Source organism: Lampetra planeri, chromosome 48 (assembly GCF_965212315.1).
Source record: "Lampetra planeri chromosome 48, kcLamPlan1.2.h2, whole genome shotgun sequence".
In the NCBI taxonomy this organism is placed as follows: domain Eukaryota; kingdom Metazoa; phylum Chordata; class Hyperoartia; order Petromyzontiformes; family Petromyzontidae; genus Lampetra; species Lampetra planeri.
In genome coordinates, this window is record NC_136154.1 from 4,324,537 (window position 1) to 4,344,935 (window position 20,399).

Genomic DNA, 20,399 nt, shown 5'->3' on the forward strand with positions numbered 1-20,399 from the left:
ATTAAATTTAACGTCACTTTACCTTGCTGAGAGGAGTTGTTAGCCTACGAGGATGGTGGTGAGGAAGGGGAGGAGTCGTGAACGGGGTATACGCGGGTACGCGGTGACTCATCTCGACCCATACAAGTTCTAGCAAGCGCATCGTATCCCAAGCAAGACGTCGTATCCCAAGACATTTTTTTCTCGTCAAAAGGCGACGTATACCAAATTCGACGTATTCCAAAGCGGTCGTATACCGAGGTATGACCGTATAGGCAAAGCCACGCTCCGTTACTCCATATATGGGCCTAAAGCGTTCACATAATTTATAATTCCTTCTGTCGCGGATCCGTATTATCCTGTTAACAGCGCGTGTGTGTATGGGTGTGTGCGCTCCGTGGCCGACGGCCATGGCATGGCGTGCTCGTTCCAGGGTGCGCCCCAACCAATTAAGCTCCTCTAAAGTCCCATCATTTGCATGATGGACTTGTGGACCTGGGCGCTTGAGTGTGCGGATGCAGGCATGAAGAGCCTGGGTTCAAATCAGGACGACCGAGGGGAGAACTTGATGGCTCTGTTTAATAGCCTGCAATGGATTGGTCTTTTGCGAGTGATAATTGCCCCTTTTGTGACTGTGTGAAAATGTGAAACATCTTGACCTTGCATTTTTGGCTTCATCCTAACCCGCCATCTCCCCGACTGCCTGGCCTACTCCCACCTGTACAACCACCCTATATCCAAATACAACAAAGACAAATATCCCACGTATAGCCTTAACGGACTGTTGGGGCAAGTGCTGTTAGCGAGCACCTATGAAGGCCGGCACGGCACATAAGGGGGTGGGTGGCCAACACCGCGTCCGGCCACCTTTGTCTCCCTAGTAACGATGTTTACACACCGCACCAGGTACTCATTTGAGGCTGAGTCGACCTAGGGGAGACGCTATAGCCACAACAGCACACACACACACCAACCCCGTCGATCTAACTTCGCTCTTCCTAATAACTCCACCCAACCAACCCAACCCATAATGACGAAGAAATCGAGTATATTTATTTAAACAATTCAGGGAAAGACGTGTTGCTCTTCTAAACTAGGTGAATTATTTAATTCTTCAACACCCCTCCCTTGACACCCCCCCCCCACACACATAATCACATTTTATTTGTTTCCTCAAAAAATTCTAAGCTATCGCTCATTCACATTTATTGATTTATTGTAAGTGCAAAGACATGGTGCTGTAAACGTTGAACGATTGACTTTGCCACCCACACGCCGCTGCAACGATGATGTCGATGAGAGTGCTGAGCCTCTTGGTATAAATATGGGGCACGGGATTGAGTTGAGGAGAGGGAGGCGAGGGTGGCACGTGGTCGACCCAACTCTCAATATGTATAAGGTTGGTATCGCACGCATCGTTATACAGGGTGGTCCAAATTTAAGGACGCATAGGGTTATTGTTATTATACATGGTAGCCCAAAAGTCAGGACAAATAGGCGTATTTCACTTAAACACTGGTATTGAAACATTCGATTTGTTTACTCTTTAAGTGAATATTTTATCTATTATAATTTTCTCTACTTCTTTCTGTGTGTGGGGGGGTGGGGGTGTAATTTCAAGTCTATCGGTTACAAAACTCGACGACGCATCCTGAATTGGGAATAAACATAATCGACGATGTTCCAAGATTACACGTGTAAGCTTTAAAAGTCCGAACGTTCACGTCAAAGAGAAAGCATGCATGCGTGCATTCATTATCGTTATGTAAGTCAGGTTAAGATGTGTGAAAGTCAATGCAATAACCCTGCAATAGGTGTTATTATTGTTTCTATCTACGTGACTTTACCGAAAGACCCAAAGAATATGACTTCCTGCAGTCATAACCCTGTGTCCTGACGTTTTGGCTATTTTTCGATTTAAAGCTTTCGTGACTGCAGGGATTCATGTTCTTGGTTCTTTCGGTAAAGTCACGTAGAAAGGAAATAATAAAATAATAAAAATAAAACATAATAAAATACAATTCAGTTTAACACGTAGGCTTTCGCGACCAATATTGTTCATAATCAACGATTTTTGGGTTTAGATCGCGTTATTTATAAATGTGTCGTAACCCTCCACCACCCGACACGGCCAATCAGTAAAAAAAGTGTCACGTTGACAAAAGACAAATAGTTCACTGCTTTAGCCCACCGGTGTGTTGAAGCGTGAAACCACAACATTTACAATTTGAGTACGACGTTTCGCTGGTAATTGCATCCAGCATCATCGGGCAATTCGCCAGAATGGTGAGGCTCTGCTGTGTCTCCCGTTCTTATATAGAGCAGCAGCAGGGTGACGTCATCATTAACTCATTAACTCATCAGGTGCAAAGATTTGAGGGGGGGGTTATTGTAATTATATACTTGATTAGTAATAAGGCTATTGTTACGATGCGAGTTGTAGATTAGTAATCATTTGGAATGTGTTCTATTGTGATTATGCTACATTAATAATCAGTTAGTGCTTGTTTCCCTTATAAGGAATTGTAATGCATCTTATTTAATAATACGCTTCCAGGCCGCACTAAGCCTGTAGCTGTCTGATTCGAAGGTAATACCAAACGCAGTTAAAATAACACATCACATAAATTCTTCTAAAGCTAACAAAATACTACACAAAGCTAGCGAATTATTATTAATAGAGAGAATACAACACAACAAGAGTGAATTATCCAGCATTTCTGAATCGCTAAAGCATTTACATTTAAATATAAGCAATAGTGTGTCCATGCATGATTGGAATATAATCGATACTATAACACAACAATCGGCTGATAATGTGTTTAATCTAACAAATGCTAACCAAATTAACACATTTTCTAGACTTTACAATAAACAAATCCCTATTAAAACGAACAATTTAAAAACAAAACCGTAATGAACTTGACTAACACTAATTTAACCACTGACATGATTTTTGTCCTTTCTAAAGGCCTTAACTTTGCCATTACCCCACGCACAATTCCAGTGGATGAGATAATTGCTGAGGTAGAATCAGCAGTAAGACTCCTTCCACATAATGAGGCAGAGATGACTAGACACGAGGTTGCCAAAATAATTGAGAATAGTAAAATACCGAAAGTAAATATTAGCTCGAACGAGGCAAAAGCCTTAAGAGAGCTTCGTCTAAATAAAGATATTCAAATCCTAGCAGCTGATAAGGGCCGCACTACTGTAGTGATGTCACGAGCCGATTATGATAATAAAATTAAAGATTTATTAGAGGAAAGTACCTACATTAAAATTAAACGAGATCCAACTAATACTCTGGAACGTAAGACTACTGCAATCATTGCAAATTCATTAATCCCAAAAAATGAGCAATTCCTAATTAAGCCAAGGGCTTCAAAACCACCTAGACTGTATGGGCTACCAAATATCCATAAAATCGGCATCCCTTTACGACCCATAGTCAGTACAATTGGCTCTGCCACATATAAATTAGCAAAATATGTAACTAAACAAATACAGCCCTACATCGGTAGGACATCATCATTCATAAGAAATTCAGAACATCTTGTGAATATGATCAAAGATATTAAACTTAACCCTAATGATATTTTGGTGAGTTTTGATGTGATTTCGCTATTCACTAAGGTTCCAGTGAGCGAGTCGCTTAAATTACTTGATACACTGGTAAAGAATACAGATTTACCAAAAGATATTCCGAAACTCGCTGACCATTGTTTAAATAACACTTACTTCTTATGGAGAGGTGAATTCTTTAAACAAAGGGAGGGAGCAGCAATGGGCTCTCCTTTATCTCCTGCTATAGCAAATTTGTACATGGAAAACTTTGAAACCAGAGCACTTGCCTCGAGCACATTAAAACCATCCTTTTGGTTTAGATATGTGGATGACACTTTGGTTGTCTGGCCACATGGTAAAGATACACTTAACGATTTTCTAAATCATCTCAATGCACAAAACCCGGCCATTCAGTTCACCATGGAAATGGAGATGAATAACACACTCCCGTTCCTGGATATTTTACTTGGGCATGGCCTAAATGGTAAAATAATACACAGCGTTTACAGAAAGCAAACGCACACTGACGCCTATCTGAATGCGAAATCGCATCATCACCCAGCTCAGAAATCCTCTCTAATCAAGACGCTCATACATCGGGCTAAAACAGTGTCAGATGATGAAAGTCTAGTGAGAGAGATTAAACATGTTAAAGAAGCACTAAGACAGAATGGCTACAATAATGCTCAAATTAACAGAGCACTAAATGCCAAATCACGATCGCAAAGCAACACTGCTGAAAGCGATCAGATTATTAAAACAATAAAAATACCATTTATCTCAGGAGTAACTGACAAATTAGCCCGTGTTTTGCAAAAGCAAAACATTACAGTAAGATTTGGTACAGTACACAAAATTCAACAACTAGTAACGTGCACTAAAGACGAATTACCTAAATTATCAACAGAAGGTGTATATCGGATTAATTGTGTATGTGGCAGATGCTATATTGGACAGACAGGGCGTAACGTTAGTGTAAGACTAAAAGAACACCAGAGAAATATTAAACTATCGCAAACACAACTGTCGGCAGTGGCAGAACATGCTTGCCAACAGGGACACTCAATTGATTTTGACAACGTTGAAGTGTTGTGTAAAACTAGTTACTACTGGCAAAGACTAATTAGAGAATCCATTGAGAGAAACAGAAATAACTTTAATCGCTCAGACAGCTACAGGCTTAGTGCGGCCTGGAAGCGTATTATTAAATAAGATGCATTACAATTCCTTATAAGGGAAACAAGCACTAACTGATTATTAATGTAGCATAATCACAATAGAACACATTCCAAATGATTACTAATCTACAACTCGCATCGTAACAATAGCCGTATTACTAATCAAGTATATAATTACAATAACCCCCCCCCTCAAATCTTTGCACCTGATGAGTTAATGAGTTAATGATGACGTCACCCTGCTGCTGCTCTATATAAGAACGGGAGACACAGCAGAGCCTCACCATTCTGGCGAATTGCCCGATGATGCTGGATGCAATTACCAGCGAAACGTCGTACTCAAATTGTAAATGTTGTGGTTTCACGCTTCAACACACCGGTGGGCTAAAGCAGTGAACTATTTGTCTTTTGTCAACGTGACACTTTTTTACTGATTGGCCGTGTCGGGTGGTGGAGGGTTACGACACATTTATAAATAACGCGATCTAAACCCAAAAATCGTTGATTATGAAAAATACAATTCTCACGACGTTTCGGCCACAACGCAAGCAGCCGTCCTCAGGTCACCTGAGGACGGCTGAGAAGTATTTTATAATGTTTTATTTGTATTATTTTATTATTTCCTTTCTACGTGACTTTACCGAATGAACCAAGAAGGTTTTGGCTATTCTTTATATACACATATTAAGTTATATGCACCGCCAGTTATACACGCACACCCATGCATACACGCTATGGTGGCGAGATGTTAAGTACTTCGCCTGGTATGCAGGAGGTCGTGGGTTCGATTCCGACCCTGACGCCTGCTGCATATTTGGAGTTTGCGTATCTCTCTCATCACCATCAAGGTGGCTGGAAATGTTAACTACCTCGCCTGGTATACAGGAGGTCGTGAATTTCATCCCGACCTTTACGCCTGCTGTATATCTGGAGTTTGCATGTTTTCCTCATTTGGAATCAACGTGCCTTTAAAGTATTTGGCTGCTATACATTTCCACATGATGATAAGCCACTTCGTTGAGCTATCGCCTGTGACCAGGTCGCTTCCGAAAAAGAGCTATACAGTTCAGTTGGGCCTTATCTGGTAAAATAAAAAAAAACATCGACACATACGTACCCATATATACACATACTCAGATACCAATACATACACACATGCAAATATAATATACATAAACATATATATGTACACGTATGTATGCCCGTTATGCACATGCATACAACATATATATACATACACATATACAAACGTAAATCAACGCGTTACTTTTATGAGCACCAAGTCTGCCACAACTGAAAGTGTTTCCTCATTCGAATACCTTAGCATCTGGCTCGGTTCTCATCTCAACTTCACATCTCATATTGCTGATTGTCCACCCCGTGTTGATTGTCTACCCCACGTTGACTGTCCAGCCCGTGAATTGTCCACCTTGTGGTGGTTGTCCTCCCGTGTTGATTGTCCACTCCATGTTGATAGACCACCAACGTGTTGATAGTCCACCAACGTGTTGATTGTCCACCCCATGTCCACTGTCCACCCCGTGATTGTTCACCTTGTGGTAGTTGTCTACCCGCGTTGATTGTCCACCCCACGTTCACTGTCCAGCCCGTGAATTGTCCACCTTGTGGTTGTCCACTCCGTGTTGATTGTCCACACCGCCCCCCCTGCAGGAGTCCACCATGAGGCTGTGTCTGGCTCTGGCTGTACTTGTCCTGACCCTGGGCATGACGAGTGGCTCCCATTTCCGTGGGGGAACCATCTCCTGGATTCCTCAAGACGACAACCAGGTGCGTGTGTGTTTGTGTGTGTGTGGGTGTGTGGATGTGTGTGTGTGTTTGTGTGTGTGTTTGTGTGTGTGTGGGTGTGTGTGTGGGTGTGTGTGTGTGGGTGTGCGTGTGGGTGTATGTGTGCGTGGGTGTGTATGTGTGTGGGTGTGTGTGTGTGTGGGTGTGCGTGTGTGTGCGTGTGGGTGTTTGTGTGGGTGTGTGTGTGCGTGTGGGTGTGTGTGTGCGTGGGTGTGTATGAGTGTGCGTGTGTGGGTGTGCGTGTGTGTGCGTGTGGGTGTTTGTGTGCCTGTGGGTGTGTGCGTGTGTAGCAGTTAGCGCGCTGCGCTACGAACCTGACAACCCGGGTTCGATTCCCGGCCAACACCGGTGACGATTATCTGAACCGGTCCTGGGCCTCCCCTCGGTCGACTCAGCCTCAAATGAGTACAAAGGCGGTCGGGCGTGATGCTGGCCACCCACCCCCTCGTGTGCCGTGCCGGCCTTTATAGGTTCTCGCTAACAGCACTTGCCCCAACAGTATCTAAGGTTATACGGGGAATCAATCTGCTAGATCAATACATGGTCAATCTACTGCTGGATGAAGGCATCCATATTTCACCGCTCTCTCCCATGATCAATAGTGGAGTGGCAGCGCAGTGATTAGTGCCCCCTGCTATGAGCCTGATGACCCAAGTTCGATTCACTGCCACGCCTAACATCAGTGGCGGGTTATGATATCTGAACTGGTTCTGCTTTTATCAATCCGCACTGAGCAACGTGGTGAAGTGCAGACAGTCCCCAACTTACGAACGCCCGACTTACTAACATCCACACTTACGAACGAGCTTCCGCAAGATTTGTATTATTTTTTTACGCTTTTATTTAACTCACTCTGTCTGTTGTTGTTGTCGAATCCTCAAATCTTGTAACTCAAATTTAACCCACTTCCCAATGTGGTATCGACTGAAAACTTGGTATACTTATGTCATACTGATGACAATACTATATTCTATCTTTTTTTGTACATTTTTTAAAATATGTTATGTTTCGACTTGGGTCTAATTGTCCACGCTCAACTTACGTTGGCTGTAAATCACCACGGCACCTTACATTATGGCAAGCTTCGGGCCACTTCCTGGAGTCGTGGAGTTCTTCCGTTACTAGTAGGGTACATTTCATTAAAGCGATGTTTGAAAAAAAGTTTTTTATATTACTTATTATTTTAAAACCATCCGACTCGCGAAACGCGGAACAATTCGGCTCGGCAAATATACACACATTCCTTCTTACTTACGCGTTTAACAACGCCTCCTATCTTCTTGGTTCTTTCGGTAAAGTCACGTAGAAGGGAAATAATAAAATAATATAAATAAAACATAATCAAATTATTCTCACGACGTTTCGGCCACAACGCAAGCAGCCGTCCTCACGTGAAGAACAGGTCTGTCGGAAAGACAGCGTCTGAATGGGCACCACCATGTTTGGCAGCGTATATTTAAGCTGGGTTGGAGGGGGAAGGGGCGCCTTGACAAAGGAATTTGCATATCAATAGAATTTTGCATATTTATGGGAAATGCAGATATGGGATTATGCAAACAAAAAAACTGATAATATATGCATTGTCAGAGTGTGTTTTTTGTTTGCATTTTGACCACAACTATTGTGGCTAATGCAGACACACACGATTCCTTGTAAAAGGGTTTCAGTTTTGTTGCTAAAAAAAGGGGAAAAACCCTATTATTATATTTTGGTACTGGCAAAGGCGGTCTAATTACGTAGACACATTCACACTTCACGCGACGTAAGGGGCCGTCCATAAATGACGTCACGATGTGTGACGATGGGGAGGGGGGGTGAGAAATGTGACGTCACGTAAAAATGCGCAACTTTAAATAAATATAGACAACACGTTCTACTTAATTAAATAGACTTTTTAATGAATGTTCTCTCCTACAACATCAGAGTGCAGGGCCATATTAAATACGCACTATGACAATAGTTTAAAGCGATTTGAAGCATGCTTTTTTTGGGGGGGGGGGGGGGCAGAGCCTTGTGACGTCATATTTGAGGGGGGTCTGACTTTTTGTGACGCTGTGTGACAAAGGGGGGGGGGGGGGTCAAAAATCGTCCAAAATCGCGTGACGTCATTTATGGATGGCCCCTAAAGAGGAAGCGGTGGGTTCGAAAAAGGAATGGTGGATCCTAAAGAGGAGAGGTTGCATCCGAAAGAGGAAGGGGTGAGTCCGACATAGATTGAACTTCCCTGCTGATTTAAATTAATGAATGCGTTGAATCAAATACAGGAAGCAGCAATACCTTTAGTACAACGGATACAGCCACGGATCAACTAATTCTATTGGTTTACTCAAACATGTTTATTATCATACTGTGCAGGGCAAAAGATAAAGATTAAATTCAGAGGAGACAGATTAACAGTAATAATTAACAATATTCACAACTTCCCGCTGCCATGGTGCAATGGTGAGCACACTGGACTTGTATACCAGTGACCATCGGTTTGATCTCCAGGCGTGGATATTGAAACAATAGACCAGGCTTTTAAATTCCCCTCCCCCATCTATGTACACTCAGTTGTATATATGGTTACACCACAGTTGATGGGTAGCTTGTGTATAGTCTGGTAAAATGTGGGTACTCCCAACTCTTCAAAGATGTATGTATAGCTTGGGGAAATGTAGGGCAAATATTTACAGTCCAAATGGGCTCTCTAGAGCTCCCTCCAGTGGAGACCCTTTCACCAGCAGCGGCTTGACCAAGCAATTGCAGGGCTGCACCTTTACCTTTCTCACTTCATAATTCACTGCAAAGATAGCCACTTCTGTTTTGTGGTAACACCCCATACCACAGACTCACGTGAAGCCACTCGTGTGTTTGCACACACTAACGCCAGGGTGAAAGTCACACTTTCGACATTAACTCTTTACATGAAAACCACAACCGCTCCAGACTTGCTGGCGATAGCACGGGTTTGTGGTTTCAAGGGCATGACCTTATGCAATAATTACAGCACAGCCTACTACAAATTGTGCGATACCTGAACCTCATCGTGCCTAAAGAGGAACATGTTCAATCACTGCTCATTACCTGCTACATGGCTTAATGTATCATGGAATACAGGCAGACCTCGCTTAGTGTGACCCCAGAGAACGCCGATTCATGAGAGCGAGTGAGAACACGCAGAAAGCGCTCCCCGAGGAAACGTACCCCGCCCCCATCATTCAGTCATCCAATGAGAGCGACGCAAGGTTCTCAGCCACCCCTGTGACGTTATACCTTGTGCAACGTAAAACACATTGAGTCTGAGTACGGTGCTTCGTTTCTTTCATACCTGTCAACCTATATGGTTTATCCGTATTCTTGCACAAGGAAATATAGTTTTCAGGTACATACGCCGTACGGCCGTTTCAATACGGGGAAAAAATTGTCTTTGTGTTTCTCCCTTGTGATGGGACTTTATAGGATGAACCTTGAGATTTATAAGAGGCACGATGTGACCAATAAGGTCTGAATTGGTTTGTAAAAAGGTCGGCACTGATAAGGGGTTGACAGGTATTTAGTTTACACACAAAAAGCTTAAGTGACGCCATTGCTCTTGGTCCATGCAGGAAGTGATGCCCCCTCACGCCCCAGTGCTTGTCCTTATACGCCATGCACATGAATATGCATGAGCACACCTCACATGAATATGCATCACTTGTCGCATTACACCTCTATATATAAAAGTGAAAGTTGTGGATATGTGTGTCTCTTCAAAATGTTTAGCATACTTCCCAAAATGCTATATGGGTAGCTCCCACACTGTACACAATGGAAAATATACAAATAGACTTTTGTATTTGGGGGGGGGGGGGGGATGACCATGAAGTGTGTGGCGTCAACCCGCATACAGGACTAGCGAGAATTGATATCTGGTGAGCGTGTGTGGTATCGATTAAACGGGAATAGGCCGATTCTAAAGAAATCTACATCCTTCGATATGTAGTTATAATAAATTACGAAATAACGTTGTCGCGAACGCACCCCCATATTCACAATGGTATAATGACCCCCTATTAGCGCCTATTCAATTAGCACTCACTTCTCCAGGAATGCATCTTGAATGTTAATCGAAGTCTGCTTGTATAGTTCCGGGCTCAGCCTTAAGACCAGTTGCAGATAAAATTAAGCCCTGTCCTATGTATATAAATCTGTAAATAATGAATAAACCCCATTCAAATTAGAAAAATAAGTGCACGATGAAAATCTAACAAAGTATTTCTTTTTTGTAAACGATTGTGTCTGCATAATAGCGTTTTTTTTTGGTGAGATCGCGTAAATATAAATGTATTTGAACCCGCCACCACCTGACACAGGCAATTAGTAAGGTTTGTGATGTAAACAGAACATGCCAATTCGTTACTAGTACAGCACATGGTGTGTTGTGAGAGTAAATCCACATTTACAATCTGAGTACAACGTTTCGCCAGTAATTACAACTAGCTTCATCAGGCGACAGCCAGATTTGTGGAGGAATCCTCTTATTTCGTTCTTAAATAGAGGGATAGATGTGATGTCGTCACTTCTCCAACGTAGTGGGGTTCATTGCGTGTGCACGCGATCCAATACACCATATGGGTGGAGGTGCACGCAAACCTATGGCCTAACCCAAATGGTGCTCTTGGTGTTTTATCCGTGTATCGGTTGATGTGAAGACACACGTGTCGCATCTTCTCCGATGACATGGGAAGTGCCTGATATGCTATTATTGCTCGTGTTTCGCATGCAGATTTGTACGAGCAGATTGCAGAGGTTTGCGTTTCTGCAGAATGCCCCATAGATGTGGTTCCTTAACAATACTGCCAGGACCTGTCGCTCCTTACGATATTACAGTTGTTCAGGATGACCTTTCTGATGGCCAGGTTGAAGGGTGGTACGTCAGGACAACCAACACCCTGCCCTATGTCTTGCGGTTGCCCAGATGCATGGTTGCTTCATGATCCACTCACGAGGCCCGTTGGTCTCATCCACTACCTCTTTGCAGTATTTGCGCATAGTGAAAAAACTCATCGGCTCTGTCATTGAAATATCCAAAATGTGCTACACAAGAGATGGAGAAACCGTGGACGTCGAGCCTCCCAGAAATGTGGCACACTTAAAGGTTACCGAATGAGGACCCCCCCTTCCTCCCCACTTTTGACTCTTTGCAGATGAAATTCAGCTACATGGTGGCTTGGCGCCGCACGTCAGTGGTATCCGCTCAAGGGAGCTACTGCACCGATGAAGACATTGTGAATGGGACGCTCTATTCGGCGGGAGACCAATGGACATGCATCCAAGGCTGCAGCGGTACCAAATCCATGGCCATCACGTGCATCGAGCAGAACACCTACTCGGACTGGATGGTGGGCACTGCTAATTTCGACTTGGCGATCCCCACCACCCAGCAGAGCGTCATCAGGTGAGGAGCAAGTAGCAGCAGTAGCTGCCAGTCCCATAGCGGGGGAGGGAGGGGGCGGGATAGGGGGGTCCTAGGAGGGGTGTCGGAAGAATTGGTGGCAAAATATTTTCGATCAAGTCGGGCAGTACTGACTGGTTGCTTAAGAGAAGGATGGCGCCTTGACAAATTTATCTACGGCCCTGATAGTCGAAACTCATGCCAATGATGCGATGTTAACAATGATAGCAATACTCTTTGGTTCTTTCGGTAAAGTCATGTAGGTATAAAAAATATTAGATCACGACGTTTGGATCGCAGCACAAGCAATCACCATCAGGTGGGACAACCACAGCAAGAAAAAAACTGCTGAAGTAGGCGAGAGATCTGCCATGGCACGAGGTTATAGAGGCCTCGGCAGTAGGGAGGGAGAGAAAAGGGGGGGGGGAGGAGGCGGGGCAGAAAGTAGACCCCGCAGCAGCACCCTGATGACGATTGCTTGTGTTGCGATCGAAACATTGTGATCGATTATTTTTCTACCTACGTGATTTTACTGAAAGAACCAAAGAGTATGGATTCCTGCTTCAAATCAAGAATGATAGCAATATTGAAGAAATCGACTATTTAGGGTAATGACTACAATATTATATTCCTGCCACTGATGGTTGTGGCACACGTGTCCGTCTACAGCTTCACGAGCTGTTGCTGGGTGCCCGTGAACATCGCCATTTCTCAAGGCACCCACGTCTCTGGAGGCAGCTCGTGGTCCATGATCGCCGTAATCAACCCGGGTACCCGGAGTGACACCAGCAGCCCCAACATCTCCCCCATGACCACCTCGAAGCCGCTCATCAAGTAAGCAGCAAGGCCAAGCGATTTAGAAGACTGCCACAGGCTTTATATTATAAACTAATACTATGAAATAAACTATTTTTTTATTTTACCAGGTAAGGCCCACTGAGCTTTGTAGCTCTGATAGCCCAACTTAGTGGTTTATCATAATGTGGAAATTCATAGCATATACTCTAAACGCATATTTCTAAATGTGGAGGGGAAAACCGGGAGGACACGGAGAAAAATCCACGCGACCACAGAGAGAAATACAAACTCCGAATATACAGCAGACATGAGGGTCTGGATTGCACCCACAACCTCCTGCATTTCAGTCAAGGCAGTTAACATCTCCTAGCCACCGCTGTGTCCCATATTATATTGAGTGCACTGCTGTGGAAGAATTATAAAGGGACATGGCCAAGCGGTAATGCTTTTGTTGCAGAGCTTAACGGTTCAAGCCCAGCAGCTGCCCCGGTTAATACTGTTGGCGAACCATAAATATGCCACGTATGAAAGCTTTGTAGTGGATGTTTAAGGTCCCCTGTGACCTTATTTGTCACGGTCCAAAACTTTTTTTGAAAGCAAACAAGCTAATTGGGGATAAATGTATACAGCAATAGCTCCACCTTGCGGTAGATCAATGCCGACTTAAAGGCTGATGTGCTGCACAGAGACAGCTTCTACTGGGAGCTCTCCTCTGAGTAGGATAGAGCAGGAAACATTTCCCCCCTACTGCCAGACAAATATCCATTTATAGGCCGGTGCTGCGTACACCTTGTGCCGCACTGGGACAGCTGCCACGTGGGGGGGGGGGGGGGGTGAGGTTCCCTTGACTATAATGCAGGGCATTGGAATGGACCAGATGTGCTATAAGGCGATTTAAGCTGAAGCGTGCATGGGACCTGTAAATATCGGAGGGTGTACCCCCCTCCCATACTCAATAGCTGAATTCATTCGGCCCAATCTCAGCACTGGAGAATCTAAGCTATAAGCTCAGAGACAAGAAATTAGAATACACACGTACATGGCGCCCATTCTTAAACCTTAGAACAGCATTAAATATCAGAGCCCAGAACGGCAATGACCTGGTCAACCGCCCCTCCACCCGCTCCCCCCCAAAAGAAAATCCCTTCCTCCCCTCCCCCGACCTGGTGTGCCTACCCGGTGTGCCTGCCTGATACCGTCAATGCTCCTTGTAATTCGTCCAAAACGTCAAGATGTTGCAATGTATGATGTGATGATGTCGAAAATAAAAGAAAAATATATCGGTGGTTGTCACAAAATGTCCGCAAGGCTCAAAGTGGGGTGCACCAAGGTGTGGAACATCCCAGTGTTGGACGCTGATGGCGACGTGGTGAAGTGTCGCTACGCCACCATGAACACCTTCGACGAGTGTGGAAGTATCTGCGGAGTCGCTCCCTTCGGGACCTTTGATGGGGTGCGTTCTCTCACATCCATTACTCCCCATTTGCACTGGCACATCCGAGCCGTGCCAGCGTGGGTCCCCCGTACGGCCAGAACCAAATTGTGATACGCTGGCCTCACAAGATGTCTGAATCTGGCTCAGAGTCAAGCAGGCCCAGGTGGCGGGGCTAATGATGCATTCGTTTACGTGACTTCAGTCAGTACACTGAGGACACAGTGTCACCAATGTGTCATCTGTGTCTCGATTAGTTCATTGTGTGTAAAGTCAGTGGCACGGTTCATCTGTACTGAAAATGAGGTACACATGACAGTAGGTGGCCAAGTGGCTTTGAGATCAGAGCGCTGATGTGTCAACGCCGCGTTGTTGGGTTTCAGTCACGCATGATTTTGACCAAGTTCTAAAGTGTAGTGGAGTCAATGGTCTCAGCCTGGTGACCAGTGACTTACACAGAGATCCACAAGAGTGTTTGCAATTCATGGACTCCAGAGACTCATAGACTCACGTTAATACCCACAGACCTAATATGATCCAACGGGCTTCTCAAGTGCTTCTACCATTTTCCTCTCTTCCCAATCCCCCTTCTACTCTGGTCTTCTCGCACCGTTTCTCCTCTGAGGTTGAACTCATTTGGTCGACCCTTCCACCTCCCTCCCACTCCTTGCACTTCTCTATCTGCCGCCCTTTCCTCTCCTCTCTGCGTCACTGTGGGCCGGTCTCCAAGATGGAAGTGCCGCAATGTTCTCTGTGCGAGCGATCCAAATGGATTGTTCGTCTCATGACCTGACAGCTTGAGCAAAATTGGGATACAATTTTTGGGGAAAATGACAGAAAGAAAACCTGGGTTTTAATGCGGGTTTCAGCCATCCATATCTAAACGAGTTTGGAGAGTTTATTCTCAGCCCGGTGACCAAGGATTATATAAAACACATCATGACATGTTTATTCCCCCATTATTTGGCTATAAATTAATATATTTTTTATAAGAGTTTTCATTCACTCTTCTAAACGAAAGAGATTCAGAGGCGCAGGAAAGCAGAGGCAGACGGGAAGGTAGCTACAATCGTTACACTTTCCCAAGCTCTGTGGTCCTATATTAGGGGATGTCTGCTCAACTGCTTTCGCAAGCGAGTGAACGCGCTTCACATCGTGCTTGTTGCTGCTGCGTGTGGCAGGACGCGTGCAGCATCACGTTCACAGTGCCCGTGACCGCCTCCGGCCTCTGGGCCCTGGCGCTGATGATCGAGGACTTCCCGCGCAACAGCATCACCATGGGCTCCGCCTCATACTCCCCCAGCAGCCCGCTCTCCAGCATCCCGCTGCAGGTCCTCTTGGAGAGTGAGAGTCGCAGCATGCCCATTAAGCGCGCGAAGTCACACTCGGCGGCGTGGCATCGCCCTTACACTTCCGTGATTTCCCCACCCAGTGGTAACACTGCACATCGGGTGATATCAGTAGCACGAAGACAGGTCAATATTTTTACATAATGTAAGTAAATATGCGAAACTCGGAAGTTTGAAATCCGAAATCCATCGCTTATGTAACTATACACAGGGCGGTGACATGGTCAAGTGGTAACACGTTGATCACCTGTTGCAGAGGATCGCAGCACGAGTCCAGAGGCCACCCTGGTTAATATTGTGGGTGTATTAACCATAAATAGCATGCAGAATACGCAGTACCTATTAGTGGTTGGGTTATTAACAGTTAATCAACATACAAACTTCAACATACGAAATAATAGGTGCTGCATATTCTCAGATTAAAATGATCCATTGTACCTTATGTGACTAACCCCTACTCTTGACTTCGCACCCGATGGGCTCAATCTATTTAAGACCCAAACAGGGAGACTTCTTCACAATTATGGCGACCGCCTCATGGCGCTGGTTGTAATCACCGATGAAACGTTGTACTTGAATTGTAAATATTGTGGGTTTACTCTCCAACATGTGCTGAAGTAGTAACTAACTGGCATGTTTTGTTAACGTGACAAATCTTACTAATTGGCTGTGTCCGGTGGTGGCAGGTTTAACGACAAATTTATACTTACGCGATCCAACCCAAAAAAAACTTCTGTTAAGGATAAAAGCCTACGACTAGTACTACGTGTCAAATATACATCATGCCGAATAACATGCGGCACAACCCGAGAACAGACCGGACAGCCGCACAACACAACCACATCCAAATGTTTGCGGTCTTCGTTGTTTTGACCCTGACAGTTGAGACGGCAAGTTCGTGCGCGAGTCCGTATTTCACGGGAGCGACGCCTCGCGACGGTGAAACGTTCCATACGACGCAGGGGCTCCTGTTCGAGCTCAAAGTCGACATCGCCCTACCCGGCGATGCGGCCCCAGGGTGAGTGCGACTTGCCGAGTCTCAAAACATCCCCGTCTCATGGATGCAAACCTCAATTTGAAATGTGCACACCGTGGACCTCAAGGCTGCCCGTTCGGAAGGTCCTGGGAGTGCCACAAGGATGAGCTCACAAGCCGTGTGCCATCATCTGTGGGAGATCTCCACAGAAAATACCTGTAAATAGTGCAGTGATTACCTTAACGCTGTGAAATATTTTCTCAAAACATAATTTTACCGTGGAGATTGGGTGCGACCGCTTCTCCCCGTCACCATTTCATGACTTAACTGGCTCCAGGGACTGTGCAGCAGCTTAGAAATTTGGTATGAGGAAGAAAGCAATACTAATTTAAGCCAGAACAGTCCGGATTGCTGTTCTGTGAACTCATTTAGCACGATACATCCATCTCCCTTTATTTTGACCAGACGTCCGTATGGACAGTATAGGATACAAAAACATAGGATTATAATGGATAGGTGCACCGTGTACTCTCGTGGCACTTCCTTACGTCAATAATCCCAAAGAAGCCTAAGCAGTGTTCCAGAAAATACAGAGACAATTTCAGCCCTGAAAATAATCTCTTAACCTCGACCTCTTGACCTTAACCTGCTGTGTGTGTGCCCCGTGTGTCCGTGTGTGTGTGTCGTGTGTGTCCATGTGTGTGTGTGCGCATGCCGCGTGTGGTGTCTGTGTGCGTCCGTGTGCCACGCAGCGTAACGATCGTGCGGCTGGGGACCATCGCGCCCGTTGGGGTGCAAAAGAGCGCCGTCGAGGCCGACGCCGGAGACCCGAAGCTCTTCCACACGATGCTGAGCTGGATCCCAGGACGGGATGACGTGCAGAGCCACCAGATCTGCTTCTACGCCTCCGACAGCAACGCGTCAGTAGCGCCATGTGCCTAGTAACTAGTAGCAAACACCACAATTGAAGGAGTAATAGACGAGAGTTAATACTGCAGGTGTATTAATCAATGTTACGTTGCCGTCTGCTTCACAATGAATGATATAGGTCCCGTGACATAAAAAAACAGGCCAAGAGTCAGTTTAACATGTAGGTTTTCGCGACCAATATTATCCATAATAAAGGTTTTTTTGGGTTAGATAGCATAGATATAAATGCGGGTTTAACGACATATTTATATGTATGTGATCTAACCCAAAAATCCTTCATGGATAGGTCAAGAGTACTGATCTCACTGGCAACAGCTGATTAATTAGTCACAAATTATTTAATTGGGAATAAAAAAAGACTGAGGAACATCGTCCCCTACTTGCAGACTAATGCCCATTTTCAGAGAGGTGCTGCGTGCACCTCGTGCCACAAAGGAACAACTGCCACTGGGGGGGTTCCCTTCGCTAGAAGGCAGCCAGTCATTAGAATGGTTGAGATGAGATGTGATGCAGGTGCAACAGATATCTGAGTTGCAATCCTTTAACCTGTAGGACTCCTCGTTGGTCTATGTATTCACTAACACCATGAATGTGCGGGACTTTGAATTTGCAGAGGGTGCAGGTTTCTTGGCTAGGACTTTGGCTGGAGCTATGCAGCTGTTGGGACGTTTTAAGCACTGAGGTTGGACACTGAGTTCCTGAGATAACCTTGCCTCAGACAAAGTTGATGGCGGTAGTTAATAGTGGAGCTGTTGTAGCAGGATTGCAAGTCATGGCAGGAAGAGAGAAGTTTGAGGTGGTAGTGTCGGTCGCATTACTCACTCGCACGTTACTCACCAGCATGCGTTACTGACCCACGCGCGTTACTCACTCATATGTGCTGTGTGCGAGCAGCCAGGAGACCGAGCTGCGCTGCGTTAACGTCGTCGTTGAAGGTGAGCCAATCACATCACTCAGCCCGGCATGTACGTCATTATAGCTGGGCTCACCGATTGTTTAACTAATCGATTCCTCTACCAATGATCAATTCCTTTATGCGATTCATTGTTGATGTTGTAACTTGCTGACCCGCCCTTACTGGACATTTATTTAAAAAAAAGAGCTCAATTACGATAAGATAATTGGGTCCCTTACTTGACTAATCGAATAACATGGAAATAGTTACGGGAAAAAGTATCCCCATTCTCACATGTACCGCTAGACGGGAGGTAATGGACAAGGCTCACTAACGTCATCTGCTTGGTGTGGCTGGTCGAGGGTTTTCCATCTTCAGAAGGCAGGATTTAGGGGTGGCTTCCGTTTTTTTTAAGGTCGCAATGCGAGAAATTTGTATCTAAATGGAAGAACCACGTTCCAGTGAAAACGTGTCATTTGAACACGCTACGCGAGGACTTGCCGTATCGAAAAATGTCTGTTGATGCATCCCATTTGAACTCGAGAACCAAAAGTAGAATAAGGAGGAGAGCCGGTGAACTGGTTCTCTTCCTGACTTTCTTTTATGATGGTTGATAAGCGCAGGCCCAAAGGTCCAAAATGCCAAGCCACCAGCAACTAATAGTGCTATTGAGGGTGTACGCAATACATCGTTAATCTATTTCTTGCATTGCGCAAGGTTAAATGAGACGATGGAGCGGTGCAAGGAAATAAGCAGTGAGAACTGTTGTGACCTACAGTATAGTAGTTGAACACACGCCGAAGCGCCACACTCAGTATAGGTGAGACGAAAGTCAGTCTGGTAGACTTGAGGACCGCTGATGGCGTCTTCATCCCGGATTTGAACAGCCCCGCTCTCTTCACACCCCGCTTATAACTGCTGCGGCATGGCTGGCCCCGTCCTAGGCCACGCCCCCCTTCCTGATCCTTCGGGAAGGTCCGGGCCCTTTACCACGTGACCACCAAGCTCCCCGCTGGGGCCCCCCTTTGTCCAGTCACGTGTCCTATCGGGTTCACACAGAGTGTCACGGCCTGACACAACCTCCGTGACACCCCGCCTACAGTACCCGTACAGAGCCAACACAGTAGTGACGTCATATGTCACTACATATGCAGAAGCTCCACACCCAGTAGAGGTGAGACGAAAGTCAGTCTGGTAGACCGAGTCTTCAACATGAATGGAGGAATCAAGGAGTGAAGTTCATGGCAACAGTAACCATGGTACTTGTGGTAGGAGGCGACTGACTGCTGCTGAGTAAATTAGCAGAGTGACTCAATGAATTATGGATCATCAATGACCCTAACTGCTTTACTTTGAATTATATTAAGAATGGTGAGGTAAGAACTGGGTATTCCACACCAGATATGACAGAGGGATTGCAACGTTGGCCGAATGTGTGCTTGCACATGCCCGCGGTGGATATTCAATGACAAAGACGACTGCTGAGGCTTACAATGTGTAAATGAAAAGTTCACTGCATCAGGAGAGATATCCGATTGTGTTCTCTCTCATTTCCACTCTAGGCACCGGCGGACCCATTGCTTTCTCCTATGACAGCATCACCACCAATGACTTTCCCATCGAATGGACAATCACCTTCAGTGACCAGGTGCAGAGAGCATTTGCCTCAAGACTTCATACCAGAGCAAGTGCTGTGATGTGCCGAGGCATTTAAGCTCCCACTGAATGCAAAACCTCATTGACATCGATGACACCTTGCTTGCTCCCCTCTCTCCATGCCCAGATTGTCTTGCCCACCATCTCAAAGTACTTCCGCTTCTGGGAGCTGCGCAGCGGCCAGGAGGTGTACCGCGTGGACGGTACCACGGTCACGCCGCTGCCCAACGGCACAACGGTCCACTTCACCACGCCGCCCTACGTGTTCAGCGGTGGGGTCCCACTCTACATCACTGTGGACGAGGGCGCCGCCATGATGGTCGTCAATGGCTCCATCGTCACAAAGAGCAACGCGCGAAGCCGCAAGGACTGGGTGTTCACGCTGCACAAGAAGGTCTTTGGTGAGCAACTTAATAT

General features: G+C 45.5%; 1 protein-coding gene across 1 annotated transcript in view; it reads left to right on the plus strand.

Moving 5' to 3' along the window:
* Positions 1-1,288: 1,288 nt before the first annotated feature.
* The window catches only part of LOC144733870 (IgGFc-binding protein-like), a 57,877-nt gene continuing 38,766 nt past the window's right edge, over positions 1,289-20,399 (plus strand). Inside the window, exons 1-11 of the mRNA XM_078615877.1 lie at positions 1,289-1,378; positions 6,396-6,512; positions 11,699-11,949; positions 12,616-12,780; positions 14,053-14,197; positions 15,358-15,520; positions 16,408-16,543; positions 17,254-17,421; positions 18,326-18,366; positions 19,889-19,974; positions 20,110-20,383. Of these exons, the coding sequence (XP_078472003.1) occupies positions 1,304-1,378; positions 6,396-6,512; positions 11,699-11,949; positions 12,616-12,780; positions 14,053-14,197; positions 15,358-15,520; positions 16,408-16,543; positions 17,254-17,421; positions 18,326-18,366; positions 19,889-19,974; positions 20,110-20,383 (1,621 nt within the window). The 5' untranslated portion in view covers positions 1,289-1,303. The remainder of the gene's footprint in view (positions 1,379-6,395; positions 6,513-11,698; positions 11,950-12,615; positions 12,781-14,052; positions 14,198-15,357; positions 15,521-16,407; positions 16,544-17,253; positions 17,422-18,325; positions 18,367-19,888; positions 19,975-20,109; positions 20,384-20,399) is intronic.